This window comes from Berghia stephanieae, chromosome 6 (genome assembly GCF_034508935.2).
Source record: "Berghia stephanieae isolate SIO BIC M18660-M18661 chromosome 6, UCSD_Bste_1.3, whole genome shotgun sequence".
Taxonomy (NCBI): domain Eukaryota; kingdom Metazoa; phylum Mollusca; class Gastropoda; order Nudibranchia; family Aeolidiidae; genus Berghia; species Berghia stephanieae.
The window spans coordinates 5,288,804-5,311,863 of NC_088365.1; the positions used below are offsets into that span (position 1 = coordinate 5,288,804).

At 32.7% G+C, this 23,060-nt stretch overlaps 1 protein-coding gene and 1 long non-coding RNA gene across 2 annotated transcripts in view; both read right to left on the reverse strand.

The window, feature by feature from the left end:
- Nucleotides 1-2,408: 2,408 nt before the first annotated feature.
- On the reverse strand, nt 2,409-5,352 carry LOC144974378 (uncharacterized). The gene is made up of 2 exons (XR_013645735.1): nt 2,979-5,352; nt 2,409-2,864 (listed from the first exon to the last, which is right to left on the reverse strand). It is a non-coding gene; the product is annotated as an uncharacterized LOC144974378 (long non-coding RNA).
- Nucleotides 5,353-13,690: 8,338 nt separating this feature from the next.
- The window catches only part of LOC144974379 (guanine nucleotide-binding protein G(i) subunit alpha), a 102,855-nt gene continuing 93,485 nt past the window's right edge, over nt 13,691-23,060 (reverse strand). The window contains exons 4-9 of the mRNA XM_078917215.1: nt 20,444-20,601; nt 19,057-19,185; nt 17,727-17,856; nt 16,677-16,830; nt 15,617-15,822; nt 13,691-13,823 (exon numbers count right to left, since the gene is read on the reverse strand). Coding sequence (XP_078773341.1) covers nt 15,632-15,822; nt 16,677-16,830; nt 17,727-17,856; nt 19,057-19,185; nt 20,444-20,601 — 762 coding nt within the window. The 3' untranslated portion in view covers nt 13,691-13,823; nt 15,617-15,631. The remainder of the gene's footprint in view (nt 13,824-15,616; nt 15,823-16,676; nt 16,831-17,726; nt 17,857-19,056; nt 19,186-20,443; nt 20,602-23,060) is intronic.

A 23,060-nucleotide genomic window follows, 5' to 3' on the forward strand; every position in this document is an offset into this window, starting at 1 on the left:
ATTAAAAAAAAAAAACTATTGTTTCTTGTTATCGGCAGAAGAAGGGTTTTGAGCTCGAAACGTTGTGAATTTGTCACCTCAATGTGTCGCAACCCCCCCCCCCCCAAAAAACAAAAAAAAAAAAAAAAAACAAAAAAAAAACCGGTATGGTGTCATGGTGTACAAAATGTCGGAAAGTGACTTCAAAATTATAATGAATGTTTAATAGATGTTTCTTTTAATTTTTTAATTATTTTCTTTTCTCCTTAAGACATGTTTCTTTTTTTCAATAAAAGCAACAAAACGTAACCAAAGTCTATTGCACTTGGTAAAAAAAAATAATTCACTCAGCGTATAATAAATATTACGATCCGATTTGAGATGATGGGTAGCATGTTATCATATCTTTCTGTTCTCTGATATTTAATTAATGTTAAAATCTGTGATAGCCGCGGTCTTAGGCCTAATGTGATATCGTTGTTGTAGATGTAAATATAGCTACACATCCCTTCAATAGTCACACATTTATTTTTTAAAACTCTCTCCTTTCCAGCCATAGGAAAATCGTCACATTCGTTACGATGTAACCGACAATTTTACCATTCTGATTTCTCTTATAAATCACAAAATATAAAGAAATGCTTTGACTACAGCTATAAATACTAAACACTGTGTTGTAGAGCTCATTATGCTGAACAACATTTTTTATATAATGCACTTGTTACTTTATTGTTTGAGTAAGAAAAGTCTATTTTAGTGTTGCTGGGTGTGAATTTTCGGGGGAAATTCTAAAAATGGCTGGAAAGGAGAGAGTTAACCACAGTGGAATCCTCATAAGCCACAACCACTAGACCAGAAAGTAAGATTGGGCGACTTAAAGCGAAGTAGACTTTATCCGTTATAAATGGAACACAACAGTATAGGATTCAATAGTCTGATGTCTGGTGAGAAAGGGAAGAATGTTGATCGATGCCATCAGAAAGAGGCAGTTACGGTTTCTGGGACATGCGTGGAGAAGAGACGGAATAGAAAAGTTGGTAACATCTGGGATGATCGAAGGAAAGAGAGCTAGAGGAAGACAAAGAATGACTTATTTAAACAACCTGTGATTTGACCGGCAACGTGCTCAAAAGCACAAGCACAAGCCACGATGGATGATAAGTCTGATGTCACGTCCGCCCAGCAATAAGCAGCTTGGTTCTAAACAAAGAAAATCGTACCTACTTTCTATTTCTCATGCTGGCTAGAACTTTTTCATGTCATGTGATCAGAATGTATAGATAGTATGCAGATGACGTCACTCAGGCCTTTGTTATTGTTTTTGTCATCCGCGTTTGTGAGTTGTTCTCACTAAACTGTATTAACAACACTATAAAAGTTCATGGTTACACAGAGTTTGTGTGTTGGTCCGTTATACTTCCGGATGGCAATGTTGTGAACTCCTTGGCCAAGCGCATTCTATCTATAAAAGTCAAAACATGATTATATTATAATGTTTTTCTCCTCTGGAGACACTTTTATGCTCGTCGGAGAAGTATTTCATAAAGGCGTCCGCCATTGTTCGGATAGTTTAGAACCAGTTACTAAGTTACTATGTCATTACGAGGGAAGTGACGTCACAATTGTTGAAGCCTATTTGAAAAAGAACAACATTGGGACCAAAAAGAAATGTTGACTTTAAGCGGAAATTGACTTTAAGAGGATTCCACGGTATTATTGCTTTCACACTGACAGACTTGTTAATGCTTTTAAAAATAATAATTATTATTATAATAAACAATAAATTCAGATTCAATGGTTCTATTTTTGTCTTTTTTATTTTGTCAGGCTTTGTGGTCTTGTGGGATAAAACTTTCCTCCGGACACTCTGTAGGTCCCTGGTTCGAATCCCACTCCCACTCCAGGTGGCATGAAGTCCTTGGAAAAGACTCTTTACTCAATTTCCTCACATTCTAGCACCAAACTTGGGTGTAGCGTGAAAGGGGAGGAAAAAATGTAAAATCGCCTGAGAATCACAGCAAGACCTAAAAGTTGATGTTGTGGTTAATGTTAAGTGTTACTGTTGGCGGAGGTCCCAATAACTCAGTTGGTAGAGCACTCGCTTCACAAGCAAAGGAGACCAAGATCGATCCCGGGTGCGGTCGAGATTTTATCTGACCCCCTGTCCATCCAGCAATGAATGGGTAGCTTAGTCTGTTCGACTTGGCGGAAAGTACTTTGCGATAGACTAGTGTCCAACCCAACGGATAGCAAGCAATTGCTATTGTCCGTTTCACGCTATAGAAACCGGGATAAACTCCGGCTCCATGGAGGACCCTTTTTTTCTGTTGTAGGCGCTTTGAACAAATCAGAAAGAAAGACAAAGGGGGGGGGGAGAATGAGAGAAAGGAAAGAAGAAATAAACAAAGAATCAACTATTTTTTAAAAACTTTTTTTTTTTGATGACTAAGATTTATTACATAGATACATACATAATACATATACAGAGAATGCTTGATTGAGCTTTCGGCCAGGCCACCCACAAAATGCAACGGTCAGACTTGATCTTGTCAAACAATATCAAAGTGGTCATCGTGTAAAATCAGCCCATTTTGTGTCCAATAGAGGAGAAGAAAAGAGAAGAAATTATAAGAAAACGGAAAGGGGAGGAAATAAAAAAACCTCCACAAAATCTTTGCCCTATAATTTACTATAATTGTATGAAAAACTGGTTAATATTTGTATGGAATTACGAGTTGGGCGTGTTGTTAGACACCTGGAGTATTCAAGAAGACACCTAAAATTTTAAGAAGACGCAAGACATCTGAAATTTTAAAGAAGACCTTAAAATTTTAAGAAGGCAACTGGAATTTTAAAGAAGACGCCTGAAATTTTAAAGAAGATGCCTAAAATTTTAAGACATCTGAAATTTTAAAGAAGATGCCTAAAATTTTAAGACATCTGAAATTTTAAAGAAGATGCCTAAAATTTTAAGACATCTGAAATTTTAAAGAAGATGCCTAAAATTTTAAGACATCTGAAATTTTAAAGAAGATGCCTAAGATTTTAAGAAGACATCTGAAATTTTAAAGAAGATGCCTAAGATTTTAAGAAGACATCTGAAATTTTAAAGAAGACGCCTGGACTTTTAGAAACGACATTTTATAAATGGACCGATCTTAGGACACGTTGACCACCGTCATCACCACTGACCAAGTAATGCACAGAAGTGGAAAGCTATTGCCATCCATAACAACAAACGGTCGATACCCCAGTTATTATATGGTAGGAATATAATCAAGATGAAGACAATAATAATAATAGTAATATCATGATAGTGATAGCCATGATGATGTAAATAACGATGATGACAGCGATGAAAACAATGATGATGATGAGAATAAATCTTCCAACAAACAGCACAGAATAAGACGACGACAACAACAATGACGTTGATGTTGATGGACAATGGTGATGATGATGGCTCATGATGATGCTGATGATAATGATAAACTTTCTTAGTCCATGGTAATATTCTATATTATAATAATAATTATTATTAGTACTATTATGAGTGATGAGATATGAGCGTGGCAGGTGGGAAAACCAACAAATGGACAGTTCTAATGGGTGAGGAGGGATAGGTCACTCATTGAATTAACTCATAGTTGTTGATGATAAAACTGTGGTAGAAATTTAATGGCAAGAAAAATTAAATGGAGGGCAGGTGGATGAAAAAATAGATAGATAGATATAGATAGATAAATGGTGTGTGTGTGAGTGTGTGAGTGAGAGAGAGAGAGAGAGAGAGAGAGAGAGAGAGAGAGAGAGAGAGAGAGAGAGAGAGAGAGAGAGAGAGAGAGAGAGAATTCCAATGAAATGTAAAAGAACACAATATAGCGATTGCAACTAAATACGTTAAGAAATAAGAAGGGAAAAAAAAAACGAGGAGACTAGATAAAATGGGAAAAAAAACATGGGATAAAATTGATTTTAGTTTCTAATGGAAATTTTATTATCTATATAACTCGTGAAGAATCTTCGATGAGAAATTTTAAATTAACAGCATTGTTTTGTTTTTGTGTTTTTTTTAAAAACATAATTTCAACAGGACATGTTAACTTTCAGGTATTCCAATAGTGAAAAAAAAAAAATTAAAAAAAAGCCACAAATGTTAAAATCATTTGCGAAAATTTCTTTCATCATTTTCTTTTTACAATCATTTGAAGGAAATTGACAGTAAAACATGAGTTATAAAAAACAAACAAAAGACCAACAACAACAACAACAACAAATAATAATAATAATAATAATAATAATAATAATAATAATAATAATAATAATGATAATAATAATAATAATAATGATAATAATAATAATAATAATAATAATAATAATAATAATGATAATAATAATAATGATAATGATAACAACAACAATAAACAAATAAAGAAAAATAGAAAAATGAGTCACCATAGATAACAGGGGGGGGGGGGAGGAAGAGGAAAGAACATATCGACAAAAATAAAAATAAAAATATAAATAAATACATAAACAAGACGAGTCGAAATGCCATGACATTTGACATTTGACATTTGACATGACATTTGACAACAAGTTTGAATTGACTTTAAATGTTTTGGGCGATGTAAAAAAAAAAAAAAAAGGAGAGAGGCGCACAGGTACAAAAGACACGGCATAGCGATCATTTAAAAAAGGAATTGAACCCTACACCACGCAACGCATGTACAAATGATTAACATTTACAAATAGTAATAGAGACGATCTTTGGAAACTTCGATCAATAACTATACAATTATAAGTGGGACAAAAATAATAATAATAATAATAATAATAATAAAATGGAATTTAAAAATTGATGATTGGGTTCGAAATATTTTGGTTTAAAAAAAAGGAAAGAAAGGACAGAGAAAAAGAATGTCTAATGAATAAGAATAAGACAACAGATTTGATAGAGATAAAGAGAGTAAGCAATTTACAATGCACGACCAATTAGGACCGATGATATGAATCATGGGGCAAAAATCAAAACAATATGTTTTCTGGGATATTTTTTTCCTCTCTCTTTAAAGTAAAAATAATAACCATTAACCTTTCCTTTTTTTTAAAAAACATTTTATTTTGTTTTAAAGGGTTTTTCTACCATTTTATGTCATTCGATTACCTTTGAAAAAAAAAAAGAAGAAAAAAGATAGATAAAAATGTTTGATTTATTGAACAGATCCAATACACGGGGTGAATCAAATCAATGAGCAGCTGATTTTATATAGCAGATTAATTACTTGAAAGAAATCACAGACATCACACATTGGTAACACAACAACGATAGTGGTAGTAGTAGTAGTAATAATAATAATAATAATAATAATAATAATAATAATAATAATAATAAAATAATAATAATAATAACAATAATAATAATAATAAATATAATAATAATAATAATAATAATAATAATAATAATAATAATAATAATAATAATAATAATAATAATAATAAAATATAATAATAATAATAATATAATAATAATAATAATAATAATAATAATAATAATAATAATAATAATAATAATAATAATAATAATAATAATAATAATAATAATAATAATAATAATAATAATAATAATAATAATAATAATAATAATAATAATAATAATAATAATAATATAATAATAATAATAATAATAATATAAATAATAATAATAATAATAATAATAATAATAATAATAATAATAATAATAATATAATAAATAATAAATAATATAATAAAGATTATATAAATAATAACTAAAATAAATAATAAAAATAAAGAATTTTCTTCTTCGCATTCATTATATAAATGGAAAGAATAAGAACTATCATTATCATTATTACTATTATACCAACAAGTGAAGAACGTTCCAAAATCAATGATCCTCTCTCTACTCCAAGGAGACGACTGTTCAAATCAACAAGTTTTTTTTTTTTTTTTTGTTTTTAAGGGTTTTACGCGCTTGCAACACATTAAGGTCATATCAGCGCCAGTAAAAAGGAAGAAAATGGGATAGTAAAAAGTTCTAGAATTCCAATTAAAGCACCCAAGAAAAGGTGAGACAAAGGGGAATTGGTTCAAATAGGGAACAGATGTAGATTCCAAGAGCACACTATCAAAGTACTTAGTTTGAGATCACCTAAAAGTCTCATCCACACACAAGCCCAGGTCCCCACTAAGAAGAGGGATACACTCAAATGTTTAAAAATCATATATAATATTTAAACAAGACAATACAGTGCAAACAGGGAGATGATTTACAAAGAAAAAAAATATCATCTCCCAAAACTCTAACTATACATTTGACTGTTTCCCTAACAGCTAGGGTATCCAGCCAGGGCCAGGACAAAACCAAGTAATCTCATTCCAAGACAAAGACAGAAAGCATGTTGGAAAACAGACATAATAGGATATAAGACACAGTATGTACCTCCCTGCCCACTATGGGAGGTCAGGATCCCTGCCCAGAAAATCAACAAGAATAGCTTTGATTCCCGGCAAGCAATATAATTATTACAATATATATATATATATATATATTATTATATATGTATATGTACAATTGTATACCTTCTATCAAATGTTTTTAATGTCTTTTAATAATTTTCTAAAGCAGCAAAGTCTACTATTATTATTACTACAGAGCGCAATGTGTACAACTGAGGATATCAACATCCCAAGCAGTTGTGTACGACTGAGATATCAACAACCCTCCCGAGCGGTAACACATTTGAACATATAAAACAGATGCCTAATAGTTTTGCTGGTGCCGTGTAGTTTTTACAAAATGTTCTTGACAAATACAAATCGGGACTAATGTTTTGTTCGATTGTGGAACGGAACTGATCTTTTTGTTCGATTGTGGAACGAAACTGACCTCTTTGTTCGATTGTGGAATGGAACTGACCTCTTTGTTCGATTGTGGAATGGAACTGACCTCTTTGTTCGATTGTGGAACGGAACTGACCTCTTATTATCTTCACCCCTTGTTTTAATTTTAAGGGTTTTAAGGCGCTTGCAACACATTTAGGTCAAATCAGTGCCAACAAAAAGGAAGAAAATTGGATTGTGAAAAGATTCTACATGTAGAATTAAAAGGACTCGAGGAAAAAAGTAAGACAAAGGGGAAATGGTTCAAATAGGGAACAGATGTAGATTCCAAGAGCACACCACCAATGTACTTAGTTTGAGATCACCTAAATGTCTCACCCATACACCAGCACAAGATCCCACTAAGAGGAACACACTTAAATGCTTACATTATACATTCAAAATAACAAACGATACATAAGAGATGATTTACAAGGGAAAAAATATCATCTCCCAAAATAAGAACGATACATTTGACTGTTTCCCTCCCAGCCAAGCACTACGGCCAGGGCAAAACCAAGTCATCTCATTCCAAGAAAGCAAATTGGAAAACGGATATAGGGGGATAGCAGGCACAATAAGTGCCATCCTGCCCACTATGGAAGGTCAGGAACCCCACCCAGATCTTCACTCCTCGATAAACTGTGATTCAAACAGATTTAATTATGACAGTGTAAATAATAAGACGAACAAGTGATCGGCTTGTTAAGATATTTTCAGTATGAATAATTTTCCAGATCTTGATGTGATGCAGGACAGCAGCTGATTAATATGTGATGAAAAAACCCCCCAAAAAACGAATATGTGACGATTATGTTTTTTGTTTTTAAGGGTTTTACGGCGCTTGCAACACATTTAGGTTATATCAGCGCCAGTAAAAAGGAAGAAAATGCGATAGTAAAAAGTTCTAGAATTACAATTAAAGCACCCAAGAAAAAGTAAGACAAAGGGGAATTGAGAACAAATAGGGATCAGATGTAGATTCCAAGAGCATACCACCAATGTACTTAGTTTGAAATCACCTACAAGTCTCATCCAGACACAAGCACAAAATCCAACAAAGAGGAACACACTCAAATGCTTACATTATACATTCAAAATAAAAATAATAATACATAACAGAGAGATGATTTACAAGGAAAAAAATATCATCTCCCAAAACAATAACTATGCATTTGACTGTTTCCCTCCCAGCTAGGATTCCGGCCAGTGCCAGGACAAAACCAAGTAATCTCATTCCGAGACAAAGACAGAAAGCATGTTGGATAACAGATAAAGGGGGATAGAAGACACAGTTTGTACCTCCCTGCCCGCTATGGGAGGTCAGGATCCCCACCCAGTGTGACGATTAAAAACCCCCAAAAAACGAATATGTGACGATTAAAAACCCCCCAAAAACTACAATGTGATAGAATTGACTGAGTGACTGAAAAGATTTCAACATTGCAAATCCAATGTAAGAGAGGGTTGGTGAGATATAAACAAATCAATTTTGTGGTTGGAGTTCCGACAATGTTATGTAGATAATTAATTAACAACGCGAATGTGCCATTATAAAGGATAAGAACTGTTTCCAGCAGAGTAGAAAATTGATCAAATATGTTTGTGTTTTTTTTTTGTATCAAAATATATAAATTCATGTAAAACCCATGATATTTGCAGCATTTCAGTCGGGAACATAAAAAAAAAAGTTTTAAAGAAATGTATTAAATCTTTAAAATTCAGCAGAAATTATTTTGTTCAACAAGGTTAGTGTTTGGGTATTTGTTTCTATACGTCTTATTAGTATTTGTGACACTTTTAGATCAATTCAGAAACAAGAAAAAGAGGGAGATAGGAGAAAGAAAAACAATGTTCAAACCCCCCAATAAAACGTATTATCCATGAACAATCCATTCTCACCCAAAAGTAATCAAACGGGATATTCATCAATGAAAGATGAAGACTGGAAAATGTAAAGAGATAAAGATTGTGAGTGGAAAGAAGAAGCCACAAGAATCGAGGGACGATTGTTGATTGTTGTATAATTACAATTTTTGATGTGATGTGTTCATTGTGAAATCGGCAGGGTTAACACATCATTTTCTCAGGGTTCGTGATCAAACTCCACGAGGGCAATAGAGTATTTCATAAGAGTAAACCATTGTTGACATGTAACGCATGCCCAAAATATAAATTGTTCTCTAAAGCAGCTGTCACTGTACAATTACATTTTTGAAAAATATATATATATATACTTCCATTTTATGTTTTCATCAACTTGAAAATGATCAAATTACAGGAAATAAAACGAGTGAATTTTGTGGAAATCATCATATCTTTGATTGAATATAATTAAATTTAAAAGTGTACTAAATATTGATGGATACAACACAAACTATAACTATTTACCTCGCCCAAAATCATTTTCAATCTACTGGCCATTCTTAAAACAGACAACCTGATAACACTTTTGAATTATTCAGCCTGTAGAGTACCGGATTAGACAGGGTAAAGCGCTATAATAAGTGCTATTTATTATTATTATTAGTATTATTATTATTATTATTATTATTATTAATTTTACTATTATTATAATTAGAAATGAACACAAGCCAACCAATGCACATCTACACAGCATAGCATTTACCGCCAAAAGAGATGCTGTGACAAGAGTGCATTGGATTGGATTGGATATTCATTGTATTATGATTGGTTAAAAAGTTTGACAACCTCTTTAATTTGGAAAGCCCAGGACTGAGCATTTTCTTATTTTCTGTGTTCGTAACCAAAGTAGGGTTTTCATGTCAGTAACAATAATAATAAAAATAATAATAATCCCGGTGTCTCCACTTGGATTTGAACCAAATACTCATGAGTCTAAGGAGAGCAATTCAAACATATAGCACTTAATTGTCGCATACCACCAACCTATAGTACTCTGGGAAAGTAAAAACTTAATAAAAGCCACTGTCCTATACAGGATGTAAATACAATAGGTCTAAATTCATTTTTGGATCAAACAAAATTTAATATACAATTGTTTTTTAAAAAAAAATAATAATAAAATAATAATAATAATAATAATAATAATAATAATAATAATAATAATAATAATAATAATAATAATAATAATAATAATATTACAAACAAACAAAAATATGAATAGCGTCTCATAACCCAAACAGACTTAATTTCAAGACTAATTAATGGTTATGAGATGAAAGCTATCCTTTGTAACTGCATTTTGCTTTACTCTTAAAAAAAAATTTAAAAAATAACGCGTTTATCAAATTTTGGTCAGAAAACTCATCCTTTATATATCCATCGATCAAAATGTCCCTTTATCTTGTCAAAGTCTCTCAAACCAGATTTGAGAATTTTGGGTCATTTTAATTGATCCATATTTGGAGGACAAGTTTTATGGTCACAAATTTTTTAATGTGTTTGTTTTTTGTTTTTGTTTTTCAAAGTAAGACAAGTTAATGCACCAGACAGAAGACAGAAGATATCTTCATAATCAAATATTTAAACATACAAAAAAAAAAAAAAGGGAGATATAAATAGAATATTTGAGATGCACTCTAAAACGAGAGTCTTGAAAAAAATTCAAACATTACTCCATTTCAAAACGATTGATCAGAGAGTGATTTTATCTATACAGATCTGGATTTGAGTCAGCTGTGATTGGGTAAATCAAAAATATAAATCAACAAAGCTGTATATATATAAATAGGTGGAAATTTGAGTTTTCAGTTTTCATTGAGAGTTCGCAAAATAAATCGGAGAAAATCTTTCTGTATTACGAGTATGGCAGTCATTCCTGTCTATATAAAAACGTGAACATTTGATAATGCAATGTACGTTTTCACACATTGTACTTTTTAATGTTAAAATTACTGCTACAAGATCAATGTGTCATTTCAAAAATTTGAATTTTGTAACGTTTCTAGATATTTTATTTTAACATTTCCACCTTTAAATAAAACGAAAGGGATATTCAAAACAAGGGAGACTTTGAAGAAAACAAAACAAACATTAAAAAAAAACCCAAAAAAACCCATTGATGAATGCGGGAAAAGGCCATGATTGACAATGAGATGATTAGACGATGAAAATGATCCCATCACAAAGGATGGACACAATACAGGTTCATTAATTGATGAGAATCCATATCGAAATCGAGATGACTTTTTAAAAAATTCATTGAACATAATGCTGTGTAGTCAGTACGTACATAGATAACACGCTTCCTTGCATACCCAATTCAATCTGGTGTGTGTGACATAACTCATGGTGAGAGGAAAAATTATTTTCGAGTTGTACAAGATTGATATCTCGCACATTTATATCATGTCAAACTCTTTGCTCACTCCCCTACATACATGCACACTTTGGACATGAACATGCCCTTATACAAACACACACACACAACATTCACACAAACTGGCAACTACAACCACCCTAAACAAACAACACACTTTATCAACAAGCAGTAGAACAATTCTATTGTGATGAGTAAATAAAAATACCCCCCCCCCCCCACCCAAAAAAAAACAAAAAAACAAAAACAAAACAACAACAGTGGTATTTTGTCTTCATTAATCTTGTTCAATCACTTAATACACCCTCCCCCCCCCCCCTTGCCCCCTGTTTTTTTTTTTTTCTTTCTTCTCTCTCTCCATAATGTCCAATGGTTCATTAACAATTTGTTTTTTGGGTGTTTTTTTTTGTATGTATATATAACAAACATTTTTTTTCTACGATCAGTTCATGTTATTTCTACTTGGTAAAGCTTCATAATATACCATATATATTTATATATTTATGAAAAGAATATGATGAAGTGCAGGGAAAATATTATGATGGCCGAGGATGTAAGGATGATCTCTGTTATAAAATACATCTGGCATGAAAACGCTTGCCATTGTGCTGTTGTTATTTATCAACACAGTGAATACTGCAACATGAATCATTATCATTTTAAAACATATCAAAAGAAAAAGTTATTTTGATCGGTAATCATAAATAGATATTCCAAAGATAATACATCGAGTATTTAATCAACTCGGACTTCAGGGGAACAGTTGTACAAGATGAAAAATTCTGCAAATCTTCATTTTTTGTTAGTGTGTGGAAATGTTGAGCATGGGTGACTTTGACGTTTAATTGTATCATGAAAAAAAAAAAAAAAAATGTCCACAGATTTCAAACACGGTTCATGCCACAGCAATGTTAAAATTTGGACTCATTCACGAGATATTTCTGAAACAATACCTATAATTAACAAAAAAAATTAGCCAACATTTTTTGAAAACTATTTATCGTTACTCAAGAGGATTCCCTTAAAAATTATTACAGTCGTTGGCCAACTACACTACACCCAATATATTTCTTTATTTCTTTTTTCTAAAGACCGAACGACTAATTTGAAGCTAATAAACAGAATCAATTCTATTTTTCTTTTTAAATCCAAATTTCAATTGATTTGGATGTAATCTGTAAAATAATTATTTGCTTACTTTTCTTTCAAAGAGGTGGTGATTTAAAAATAAAAAAAAAAAAAAAAAAAAAAAAAAAAAAAGAAGAAAAAACCAGCTGTGACTGGTCAGAAAACCATGAACTATGTTTGTGACATTAAAAAAAAAAAGAACCAAAAATTAAAAAAAAAAAAGAAACACACACACACACGCACATAAATCAAAGAACTGGATGGATTATTCATTGACTAACTTCACTGGAAATCAAACACAAACAACAAATAAATATCATATCAGAATTTCAACAGAAAATAGATAACCTATGAGTGAAATAACGATTTTTAAAAAAAAAAAATATTAATCAATAATAATAAAACATATTATGGAGAAATTAAAAACAAAAACAAAACAAAAAACAGAATGGCAAGAAAATAAATAATTGAATGGTATATTTGATCCCTTTATCGCTAATAGGTGAGCTTTGGGTAAAACATTTTCACCATTGTTATATAATCATCAGCCTTTCTTGAAAAACAAGATTGATTGCTTTGGATAAAGACAAATAAACACTCGAGAAAAAAACTAAAAACAAAACTTTTAATGTTATCGTGTGAATGATTGATCCCTTCAAGTTTATTCGGTAAAGAAAATAATTGGTCCAACCAAAAAAAAAAAAGAAAGAAGTTATAAATAACAAAATGAATGAGAAACAACACGATGAAGTGAAGCAGAAAAACATTGCCTTAGAATAGAAGATTGTCTGAACTTTGACGGTCAAATAAAACAACAACGGTTTTGACAAATCAAGCATGGATGAATTTCAAAGTTTGATCCACTGATCATAAATGTATATGAGAGCACGAAAAAAATTATTTATATATACATATATATAATTTTATATTTATATATATATATATAAATGTTTTCTAAACGGAGGTACAATTTACTCAACATACTGTTAATACTTACTTATCAATTATACAAATAAATAAAAGAATGAATGTTAAAGATAATAATAATAATAATAATAATAATAATAATAATAATAATAATAATAATAATAATAATAATAATAATGATAATAATAATAATAAAAATAATAATAATAATAATAATAATAATAATAATAATAATAATAATAATAATAATAATAATAATAATAATAATAACAACAACAATGGAAAAGAAATGATATTATTAAAGCCCTGACTTTTGAGAAGGAAGAAGAGAGAAGAAAAAAAGAAAAAGAGAAAAAAAAAAAAAAAAAAAAAAAAATGAGTATTGAAGCAAAGCGTGTAGATTTGTTGTTGATAATTGTTTGTGGTACCCAATCCGCATCCAGCATCCAACGTAACACAGTGACTTGATGATGGATAATCCAAAGGTCTTTTTTCTTTGTCGTTGATGATGAGATTAGAAGACTTTCAAAATTACTTGAAGCGGAACTTTAATGTCAATGGACAAGTTGTGAGAGAAATGACAAACCTGATGAGAGAGAAAAGAAGAAAAAAAAAGCGGGGGAAAGGGCGAGGGCGGTGTTAAAAGATTTTTTTTTTTTTAAATATATCACAAGGAACTGTGAGTGATCAAGATACTGTTAACACTATTCTAATATAAATGGCTTGTTCGTTAGAATACAATCTGTCTCAATCTTTGTAAGGCTTTTCTATGCATAATGAAATGTTTTATCCAATCTTTGTGGGTTTCTTTTTTAAAGGGTTTTACGGCGCTTGCAACACATTTAGGTTATATCAGCGCTAGTAAAAAGGAAGAAAATGGGATCGTCAAATTCTAGAATTACAATTAAAGCACCCAAGAAAAGTAAGACAAAGGGGAACTGGGAGCAAATAGGGATCAGGTGTAGATTCCAAGAGCATACCATCAATTTACTTAGTTTGAGATCACCGATAAGTCTCATCTGGACACAAGCACAAGATCCAGCAAAGAGGAATACACTCAAATGCTTACATTATATATTCAAAATAACAAATATAATAATACATAAAAGAGAGATGATTTATAAGAGAAAAAAATATCATCTCAAAAAAAACTATGCATTTGACCGTTTCCCTCCCAGACAGGACTCTGGCCAGGGCCAGGACACAACCAGGTAATTTCATTCCAAGACAAGACAGAAAGCATATTGGAAAACAGATATAAGGGGATAGAAGACTCAGCAAGTGCCTCCCTGCCCACTAAGGAAGGCCAGGAACCCCACTATCACATCTATCTTAAAACTTTGAAATGGAAGAGCAATCAATTCAGTTCTTGATTTTGTTCAATTCAAAAATAAACACAAAATAACGAATTTAAAAACATAGAAAAAAAAAAAAGAGAGAAAAAAAGATTTTAAAAAAAAACAAAACAAAGATATAGACGTTTATATAGGACTAATAAAATGTTAATAAACTTTCAAGTGACATTTTAAATCTAGTTCACATGTTGATCTGAAAGGAAAATAAATGGTGCTGCCTTCCATTATGGCTTAGCTTAAACAATGTCAGAGTCATTGGAAGTGACCACCATTTTGTCACAGCCAAAATCTCTTCTAAATTGACGAAAACAAAAATAGCAAAACAGAAGAAGAAACGTTTCAACACAGATAAATTGAAAATCCCAGATATCCAAAACAATTTCAATATCTCAGTAAGAAACAAATTCAGTGCAATACAAGATATTACAAACATGACAATCCAAGATTTCAACCACGTCATGCAGGAAACTGCCACTGAACACTTAGGAGACAATGAATCCAATACAGAGAATTGGATCAGACAAGCCGATTTTGACAAAAATGTGTCAGTGCATGACAATCAGTCGGAAAGTGACAATTTTGGATTGTGCATTTATTTTTTTACAATTTTTGTCTCTCGCATTTTCTGAAAGAATATTCTCACCAGAGCATTTTAATCTTTATTTGAAGTAAATCGAGTGATTTTTCATGAAGTTATGGTCAAATGTATGGGAAAGGTATCGAGCAACTTTTCTCAAATTTCATACTTACTCAATTTGACTAGCTGTAAAAAAATATTTAGAAGTGAAATTAAACTTTGATATTTCCCGAAGATGTACAAAAAGGGTTGATTTAATCATTTATGACAAGAACTCATTTTTGATCAAAATTGACTTTCTAACTAAACTTGGCAATATTTTCAGTTCAAACCTTTTCACCATCCGACTGATTATGTCATTCATGTAAGAAATAGTTTGTTTATAGTGATTATAGGTCTGCGATAGGCTACAAATTGAACAAATCAAGATCCCATTTCATCTCTTACCACAGTCTTAAGATTTCAGAAAAGGCCACAGTCTTTAAGATTGTTCTTGATGATGACGTCGGTGACAGCGTCAAAGACAAACTGCACGTTGTTGGTGTCGGTAGCACAGGTGAAGTGGGAGTAAATCTCCTTTGTCTCTTTGCGTTTGTTTAAGTTTTCAAATTGAAGCTGGATGTAGGCAGCTGCTTCTTCATACGTGTTGGCACCTAGGGAGGTGAAGAGGAAAGCAGAAAAAATTGTCAATAATTTTACGTTCCGACCTGCCTCCTTCCATGAAAAGTGACTTATGGCTAGAACTACAATACTACCATTTTTATTTTTATTTCTGTTTTATTTTCTTATTTTTTTTTATTTTGGAATAGACTAAAATACGTCAGCAATTCTTTAAAAAGAAAAGAAAAAAAAATTGCAGAAAAGTTAAGCACCAAAACATGTCTATTAAGGACTGAAACATTTAATAACCCAGAGACCAAATTGTTAATCAATATTAATATTGGATTTGGTAGTGACTATTTGTGATTTTGGAATATTATTTTTAAATCCTGAGATAATATTGTAAATAAATATTACTACTTTAGTGAGTAATATTATTTCCCTATTGAGAATTTAGAATTTATTACATTTCAAGTATGAAGTATAATTTTACAAAAGTACCAGCATCGCACTTTATGATCCCAAGAAAACGAAATTGAAGGCAGGTTTTCTAAAACTCATTAAGTCTTATTTTTCTACTTTTTGAGATTTTCCATCCATGAGAAAAATTGAAATGTAAGCTTTATTCTTAAGCATCAAATGGCAAAAGAGTTCCGCAAGATTTGTGGAAATTTGAAGTTTAAATATGACAAAATAAAAGACCGAATGAGAAATTTTAGGGGAAATAATCCTCAATATCTTAAAATGGGAAAAACAGAATTAAGGAGATTTGGAAAACTATTCTTCAATTTTAAAAAGAACATTAAAAAATTCCCTAGCAGATCTCAAGTAGTTTTATATACCAAAGACCAGATTGGGTGGACACCAAATTGCCGATAAACCAAAACAAACAAATAAAAAGGCATACCAGTGTATTCTGGGAAACAAATAGTGAGGGGTGATTTCTTGATCTTCTCCTCGAATAAATCTTTCTTGTTCAAGAAGAGGATGATGGATGTGTCTGTGAACCATTTGTTGTTGCAGATGGAGTCAAACAACTTCATACTTTCCATCATCCGATTCTGGGGATTGAAAGTAGCAATTGAAATGAAATGGAAATGTATGAAATAAGGTATTTAAAAAATATAAGTCTGTGGTGACCCACTAGTTGTTTCAAATGGAGACAAACAACCTCATATTTTTCTATAACGTATGACTCTAAGGGTTAAAATGATATAAAATAGTATTCACAAGAAATTTATGAAATAAAATTCAAACTATAGAAAAATAATTTCAATAACCAATCTTAAATGCCTCAATATTGCTAAAGAAATTTATACCAGCAGCTAAATTGTTCCACGAGCCAAAAGTATTAGGAAAAAATGAGTAGGAACGACTGTTGACATTAGATGGAGAAATCTATTCTTTTACGACATCTACGGGTCAGAATGTGTTTGGAAAACATAGATACTTTTAGCATCTTTTGTGTTTATCGTGCTTATCGTAAATATTATCTTAAATCATACCTCCGTATTTTGAAATTCATTTTTAGATCATAGAACTTGCAAAATGCAATAAAGATAAAAATTGGAATTTGACACATCAATATCTTTTAGACGGAATTAAACTTGTTTTCAATCGCATTCATCAGTTATAATGACGATGATGCCTCGTCCAAAACAATGAATGTAGTCCCTTGTAGACTACCTGATCTTGCAAAAAGGGGAAGATGAAAAAAAAAGTGATGATTTAAAATCCATTTTCCTCATTTCTTGAATTTTTAACATTCAAATCCCTGAGGCTCAGCAGTATTTATGAAGAAAAAAGTTTAAAACATTCAATGAATGTTCTTCAAAAAAATAAGATTCATTCGTCCAGTTCATTCTGTCATAATAGCAGATTGAAACCATATGGATCACATCTAGGACAGCCGTTTTTTCAAATTTCAGAGTATTCTCTGATTGGATGGAGACGTTACCATTTCCTGATCCTCAGCCAGTGTTAAGTCGTATTCACTCATGGCTACAATGAAGATGATGGCTGTCACCCCTTCAAAACAATGGATCCACTTCTTCCTCTCTGACCTCTGACCTCCTACATCAAACATCCTGAAAAAAAAATGTATCATCATCATCATCATCATTATTATTATAATTATATTATTATTATTATTATTCTATTATTATTATTATTATTATCATCATCATCATCATCATCACCACCACCACAATCATAATAATAAGTTGTTTTTTTTTGTTGTTTTTTTAAAATTATAAACAAGGACTTTTCCTGCTTCCTTTTGTAAGCCTTACGAGAGAGAAAAAGAAAATAATGTAACAAAATATCAATAACGAGCTTTATTGTATAGCAAGCACGGATTCATGAATTTTCTTCTTTAATCATTTGTCAAACAGTGCATGACATTTTGTGCATAATTACATACCAACGTATATGAAGTACACAATCTGCTAATTAGAAAACACCTTGAATCTATTCTGCCGTATGATATGCTAACAATTGCTCTTGTTAAATTTTTAATTTTTAAAAGAAAGAAAGAGAAAAAAGGCAGGAACTTTCAAGAACTTTGACACACTGGAGGTAGGTTCAAAAGTTGGGGAGAATGACTTTTCTCAAAACCAGAATCCTCCAAACCAACCCCAAAAAAGAAAAAATTATGCCATTTTGATCAGTGTCTTGATGCAGCAGTCCATCTATTGTATTGGTTTCTTCTAAACCGAGATTCGCCATTTGTAAATTTAAAAAAATTTCTCCCTTTTTTTTTTTTTTTTGATTAACCATTATCAGCTGGATTTTTGTTTTTTCTAGCCATCTCCTGAATTTAATGGCTAAAAAAAACTGGCAGTGTCTGAAATTTCTGACCAGCTTTCAACCCTAACAGTAGTCCTTCAGAGTCATTAGGCCCATGGAGCCGGAGTTTATCCCAGTTTCTATAGCGTGAAATGGAAAATAGCAACTGCTCGCTATCCTTTGGATAAGACGCTAGTCTATCCCAAAGTACTTTCTGCCAAATCTAATAGACTCAGCTACCCGTTCACTGCTGGGTGGACAGTGGGGTGGGGGGGGGGGGTGTCAGAAAATAATCTCGACTGCACCTGGAATCGAACCAAGTCCCATTTCGAGTGAAGCGAGAGCTCTACCAACTGAGCTATCAGAAACCCCTTCAACCCTGACTGAAGGTCACTCTAATTGATCCAGATAAAAGGAGTAAAAGTTTCATGACCAAATTGGGGTTGTTCGTACAGAGCAAATTGTGCACATTACCGCCCCGCCTGCCAGTGGGTACTTACTTAAAGTGCAAGTCTTTGAATGTAAAATGGGTCTCCACGATACCGGTGGTCTTGACTCGAGTCCTGAGGACGTCCTGTTCTGTGGGGATGTAGCCTGGCGCTGAGATTCTGTCTAGGGCATTTAGGTAGCTGGGGAAATAAAAACAAAAAACAAAGAGTAAGTACAGTGGTTAAAAGTTTTATTCTTTGTAAAAATCGTGTGAAGAAGGATGCGAGTCCTGCATATAATTATTATTATGATTAATTATTATTATTATCATCATCATCATGGTTATTATCATGATTATCATATTTATTATTATTATTATTATTATTATTATTATTATTATTATTATTATTATTATTATTATTATTATTATTATTATTATTATTATTATAATTATTATTATTATTATTATTAATATTATTATTTTTTTTGTTTTTGTTTTTTTTTATTTTTTTATTTTTTTAAATTATTATTTTTAATTAATTTATTTATTATTATTTATTTATTTATTTATCTACCTATTTATTTATTGTTGATGTGACGTTGGAGTTTTTTGTTGTTGGGGTTTTTTTGCTTTTTTTTTGTGTTTGTTTTTTTTTTTTTTTTTTTGTCTTTTATATTTGTAATACATAGCTTCCAACTTTTCAAAATGCACAAACGTATTATTATACACGGTGCGGCGCGGACGCCCAATTCATGTCTTAAAATGGCATATTTATTAATGTACTTAAGTACTAGAATGGTCAGAACTGTAATACTAAGAGAAGCTTACCTTTATCATCATACTGGGTAGGCATAAGTGATGGGGAGGTGGTGTTTGGCGAAAACTTTCTCCCAAGATAATTTTTATCAGATTTTCTTTTTCTTTTTTTTTTTTTTCTGGATTTTTTTTTTTTTCCTGGATTGGCCAAATCGTACTAAGTACGATTTTATCAAACTGGTTGGCAGCTATGGTAATTACATCTCACCCCACATCCTATATCACACTACACAGCAACCATCCACCACAACGATCATACCAGTCAGTAAAATTAGAAAGAAAAGGAAAAAAAGGAGGGAGGGAAAGAGAGAAGAGAGAGAGAGAGAGAGAGAGAGAGAGAGAGAGAGAGAGAGAGAGAGAGAGAGAGAGAGAGGGGGGGGGGGGAATTAAAAATGAATATTAAAAAAACATATCATAAAAAATAATCCAAAAAAAAACATATTTTAAAGAAAGAAATATAGAAGAAGAAAGAAAGAAGGAAAAAAAGAGAAGAAAAAAAAAAGAAGGAAAGAAATAAAGAACGAAAGAAGAGGGAAGAGAGAGAAAAGGGTAAGAGGGAAATAAAATAAAATATGGGAGGGAACCGAATTGGTATTAATTTCCATCTTATGAGTATCTGTAGTTGGTAAGTAGGTACTGACTATTCTGCCGAGTCGTTGAGTTGGTACTCCCTGGAGCGAGTGAAACACTCCTGGACTCCCACGTCCTTCCACAACCGTTTCATCATCCCCGACAACTCAGCAGGCATCTCTCCTTCGTCCGGGTGGCTGGCCAAGGCAAAGAACTGTCGAGCGTCCTCCTGGAAAACATGAAGGGGTTTTAATATGAATCGTGAATGAATAAATCGGGGAAAAAATAGGAGGGAGTGTTACAATGTAAAGACACTGATTAGGAGGAGGAGGAGGAGGAGGAGGAGGAGGAGGAGGAGGAGGAGGAGGAGGAGGAGGAGGAAGATGGAGGAGGCAATGGAGGTAGTGGTGGTAGTGGAAGAGGAGGAGGATGAGAAAGGGTAAAAGGAGGAGGAGGAGGAGGAGGAGGAGGTAATGGTGGTAGTGGAAGAAAGGGACGATGAGAAAGGGCAAAAGGGGGAGGACGACGAGGAGGAGGAGGGGGAGGAGGCGGAGGTAGTGGTGGTAGTGGAAAAGGAGGACGATGAGAAAGGGTAAAAGGAGGAGGACGACGAGGAGGAGAAAGAAGAGGAGGAGGAGGAGGAGGAGGGGGAGGAGGGGGAGGAGGCGGAGGTAGTGGTGGTAGTGGAAGAGGAGGACGAGGAGAAGGGATAAAAGGACGAGGAGGAGGAGGAGGCGGAGGTAGTGGTGGTAGTGGAAGAGGAGGACGAGGAGAAGGGATAAAAGGAGGACGAAGTAGTGGAGGTTGTGGTGGTGGAGGAGGAGGAAGAAGAGAAGGAAAAGGAGGAGGAGGAGAAGGAAAAGGAGGGGGGGGGGGAGAAGGAGGAGGAGGAAGAGGAGAACGTAAAAGTCAGCAGGAGATAGTGGTGGCCGTGGAGGTTGTGATGGCGGTGGTGGTGGAGGAGGAGAAGGTGTTGAGTCATCTATCAATTACAGAGCTGTAGCACGAATTGAAAAGAAAATCAATTTTTATCAAATCAATGGATGAACGGGAATTCCAATTATTCGTTTTGAGGACATTTTGAATTACCCAAACAAATTGCAGAACAAAGGGACACAATAATAATCACAACGAAAAGCAATCGATATCAAAGAATTCGGTGAACATTTTGTTGTACAATCAACCATCGATATATCGAATACATGAAATATAGATGAACAGATCGTTTGTCATCACTGAACATCAACCAATCATCGATATATCGTTGACCGATGACCAAAAATCATTGTTTATCAGCGTCGACATGCAATAGTGATGACCATAATAATAATATTGTATGTTGGTCACATACCAGCCATTCATCGATATAGCGGTGACTACACAAAACATCGATGTGTACCAAACAAAAATCGATTTATCAATAACAAACCAATTCAAACGTGAAAAAGATTCGAATTATGTTGAGTTGTCTGTTCTTAGTTTATTTAATTCGGGCACTTCTTGGTCGACACAAAACATTGATTCAATGGACAGGAATCCGAATATTGGGCAAAATAAACAAACAAATAACATTGAATGACTGAATGAATGAATGACTGAATGAATGAATGAATGAATGAATGAATGAATGAATGAATGAATCGGGTGATTTTTCATGAAGTTATGGTCAGACGCATGGGAAAGGTATCCAGCAACTTTTCTCAAATTTCATAATTTTTCAACTTAACTAGCTGTAAAAAAAAAAAAAATTAAAGAAATTTAAAAGCGAAAATAAGCTTTGATATTTCCAGGAGATGTACAAAAAGGGTTGATTTAATAACTATGACAAGAACCCATCTTCTGATTGTTTTTATTTTGTTAATTTTTTTAAATTGACCTTCTAACTAAACTTGGCAATATCTCAATTCAACGTATCACCATCCAGCGTGGCGGCCTCTACTTCGTACCCGAACGGTACCGAGTTCAATCACCCGCCGCTTCGATGTGTGTGTGTGTGTGTGTGTGTGGCCTTGAGCAAGTCACCTCGCCCTAGCTCACTTTGCGGCCCTGCTCTGCGGCTGACGCCTGGGTTATTCCAGTCTTCCCTTGGAATAGACCCTAAAGACAAATTTCCCCATGGGGATGAATACAGCATACCTGTCTACTTGGACATTTCAAAATCAGTAGCCAACACAAAATTCATCAGTAATAAAGGGTACAATTTTAGTAATACTCCCCCAATCGACAACAACAACAAAAACAACAACAACAACAACAACAACAACAACAACAACAACAACAACAACAACAACAACAACGTTTTAAAAAAAAATATTGCGTATCTACAACCTTCTATACGTAAAATAAATGTTGTTGACCTCCACCGTTACGAGCTGGCAATCGACTAAGCTATCATGGGCGTGAACTGAGCAGTTGCCTTTATAACTTTAAGGGAACATTTTTCTTCTTCTTTGATAACTGAGGGAACTTAAAATAATAATAAAAATTATTGTTTTTTTTTTTTTATCTTTCTCTAATACTACGACCAAATTGCTGTGAACTGAAAATCCGTAATATTTCTTCCATTTCCCGTACGTCCGAAATTGTTACCTAATTTCCGTAACAATTACGGACGATCCGTAAAAGTAGGCAGGTATGATACAGCGAATTTTATTTTATTTTATTTATTTTTTTTTTTCCCCCGACTGA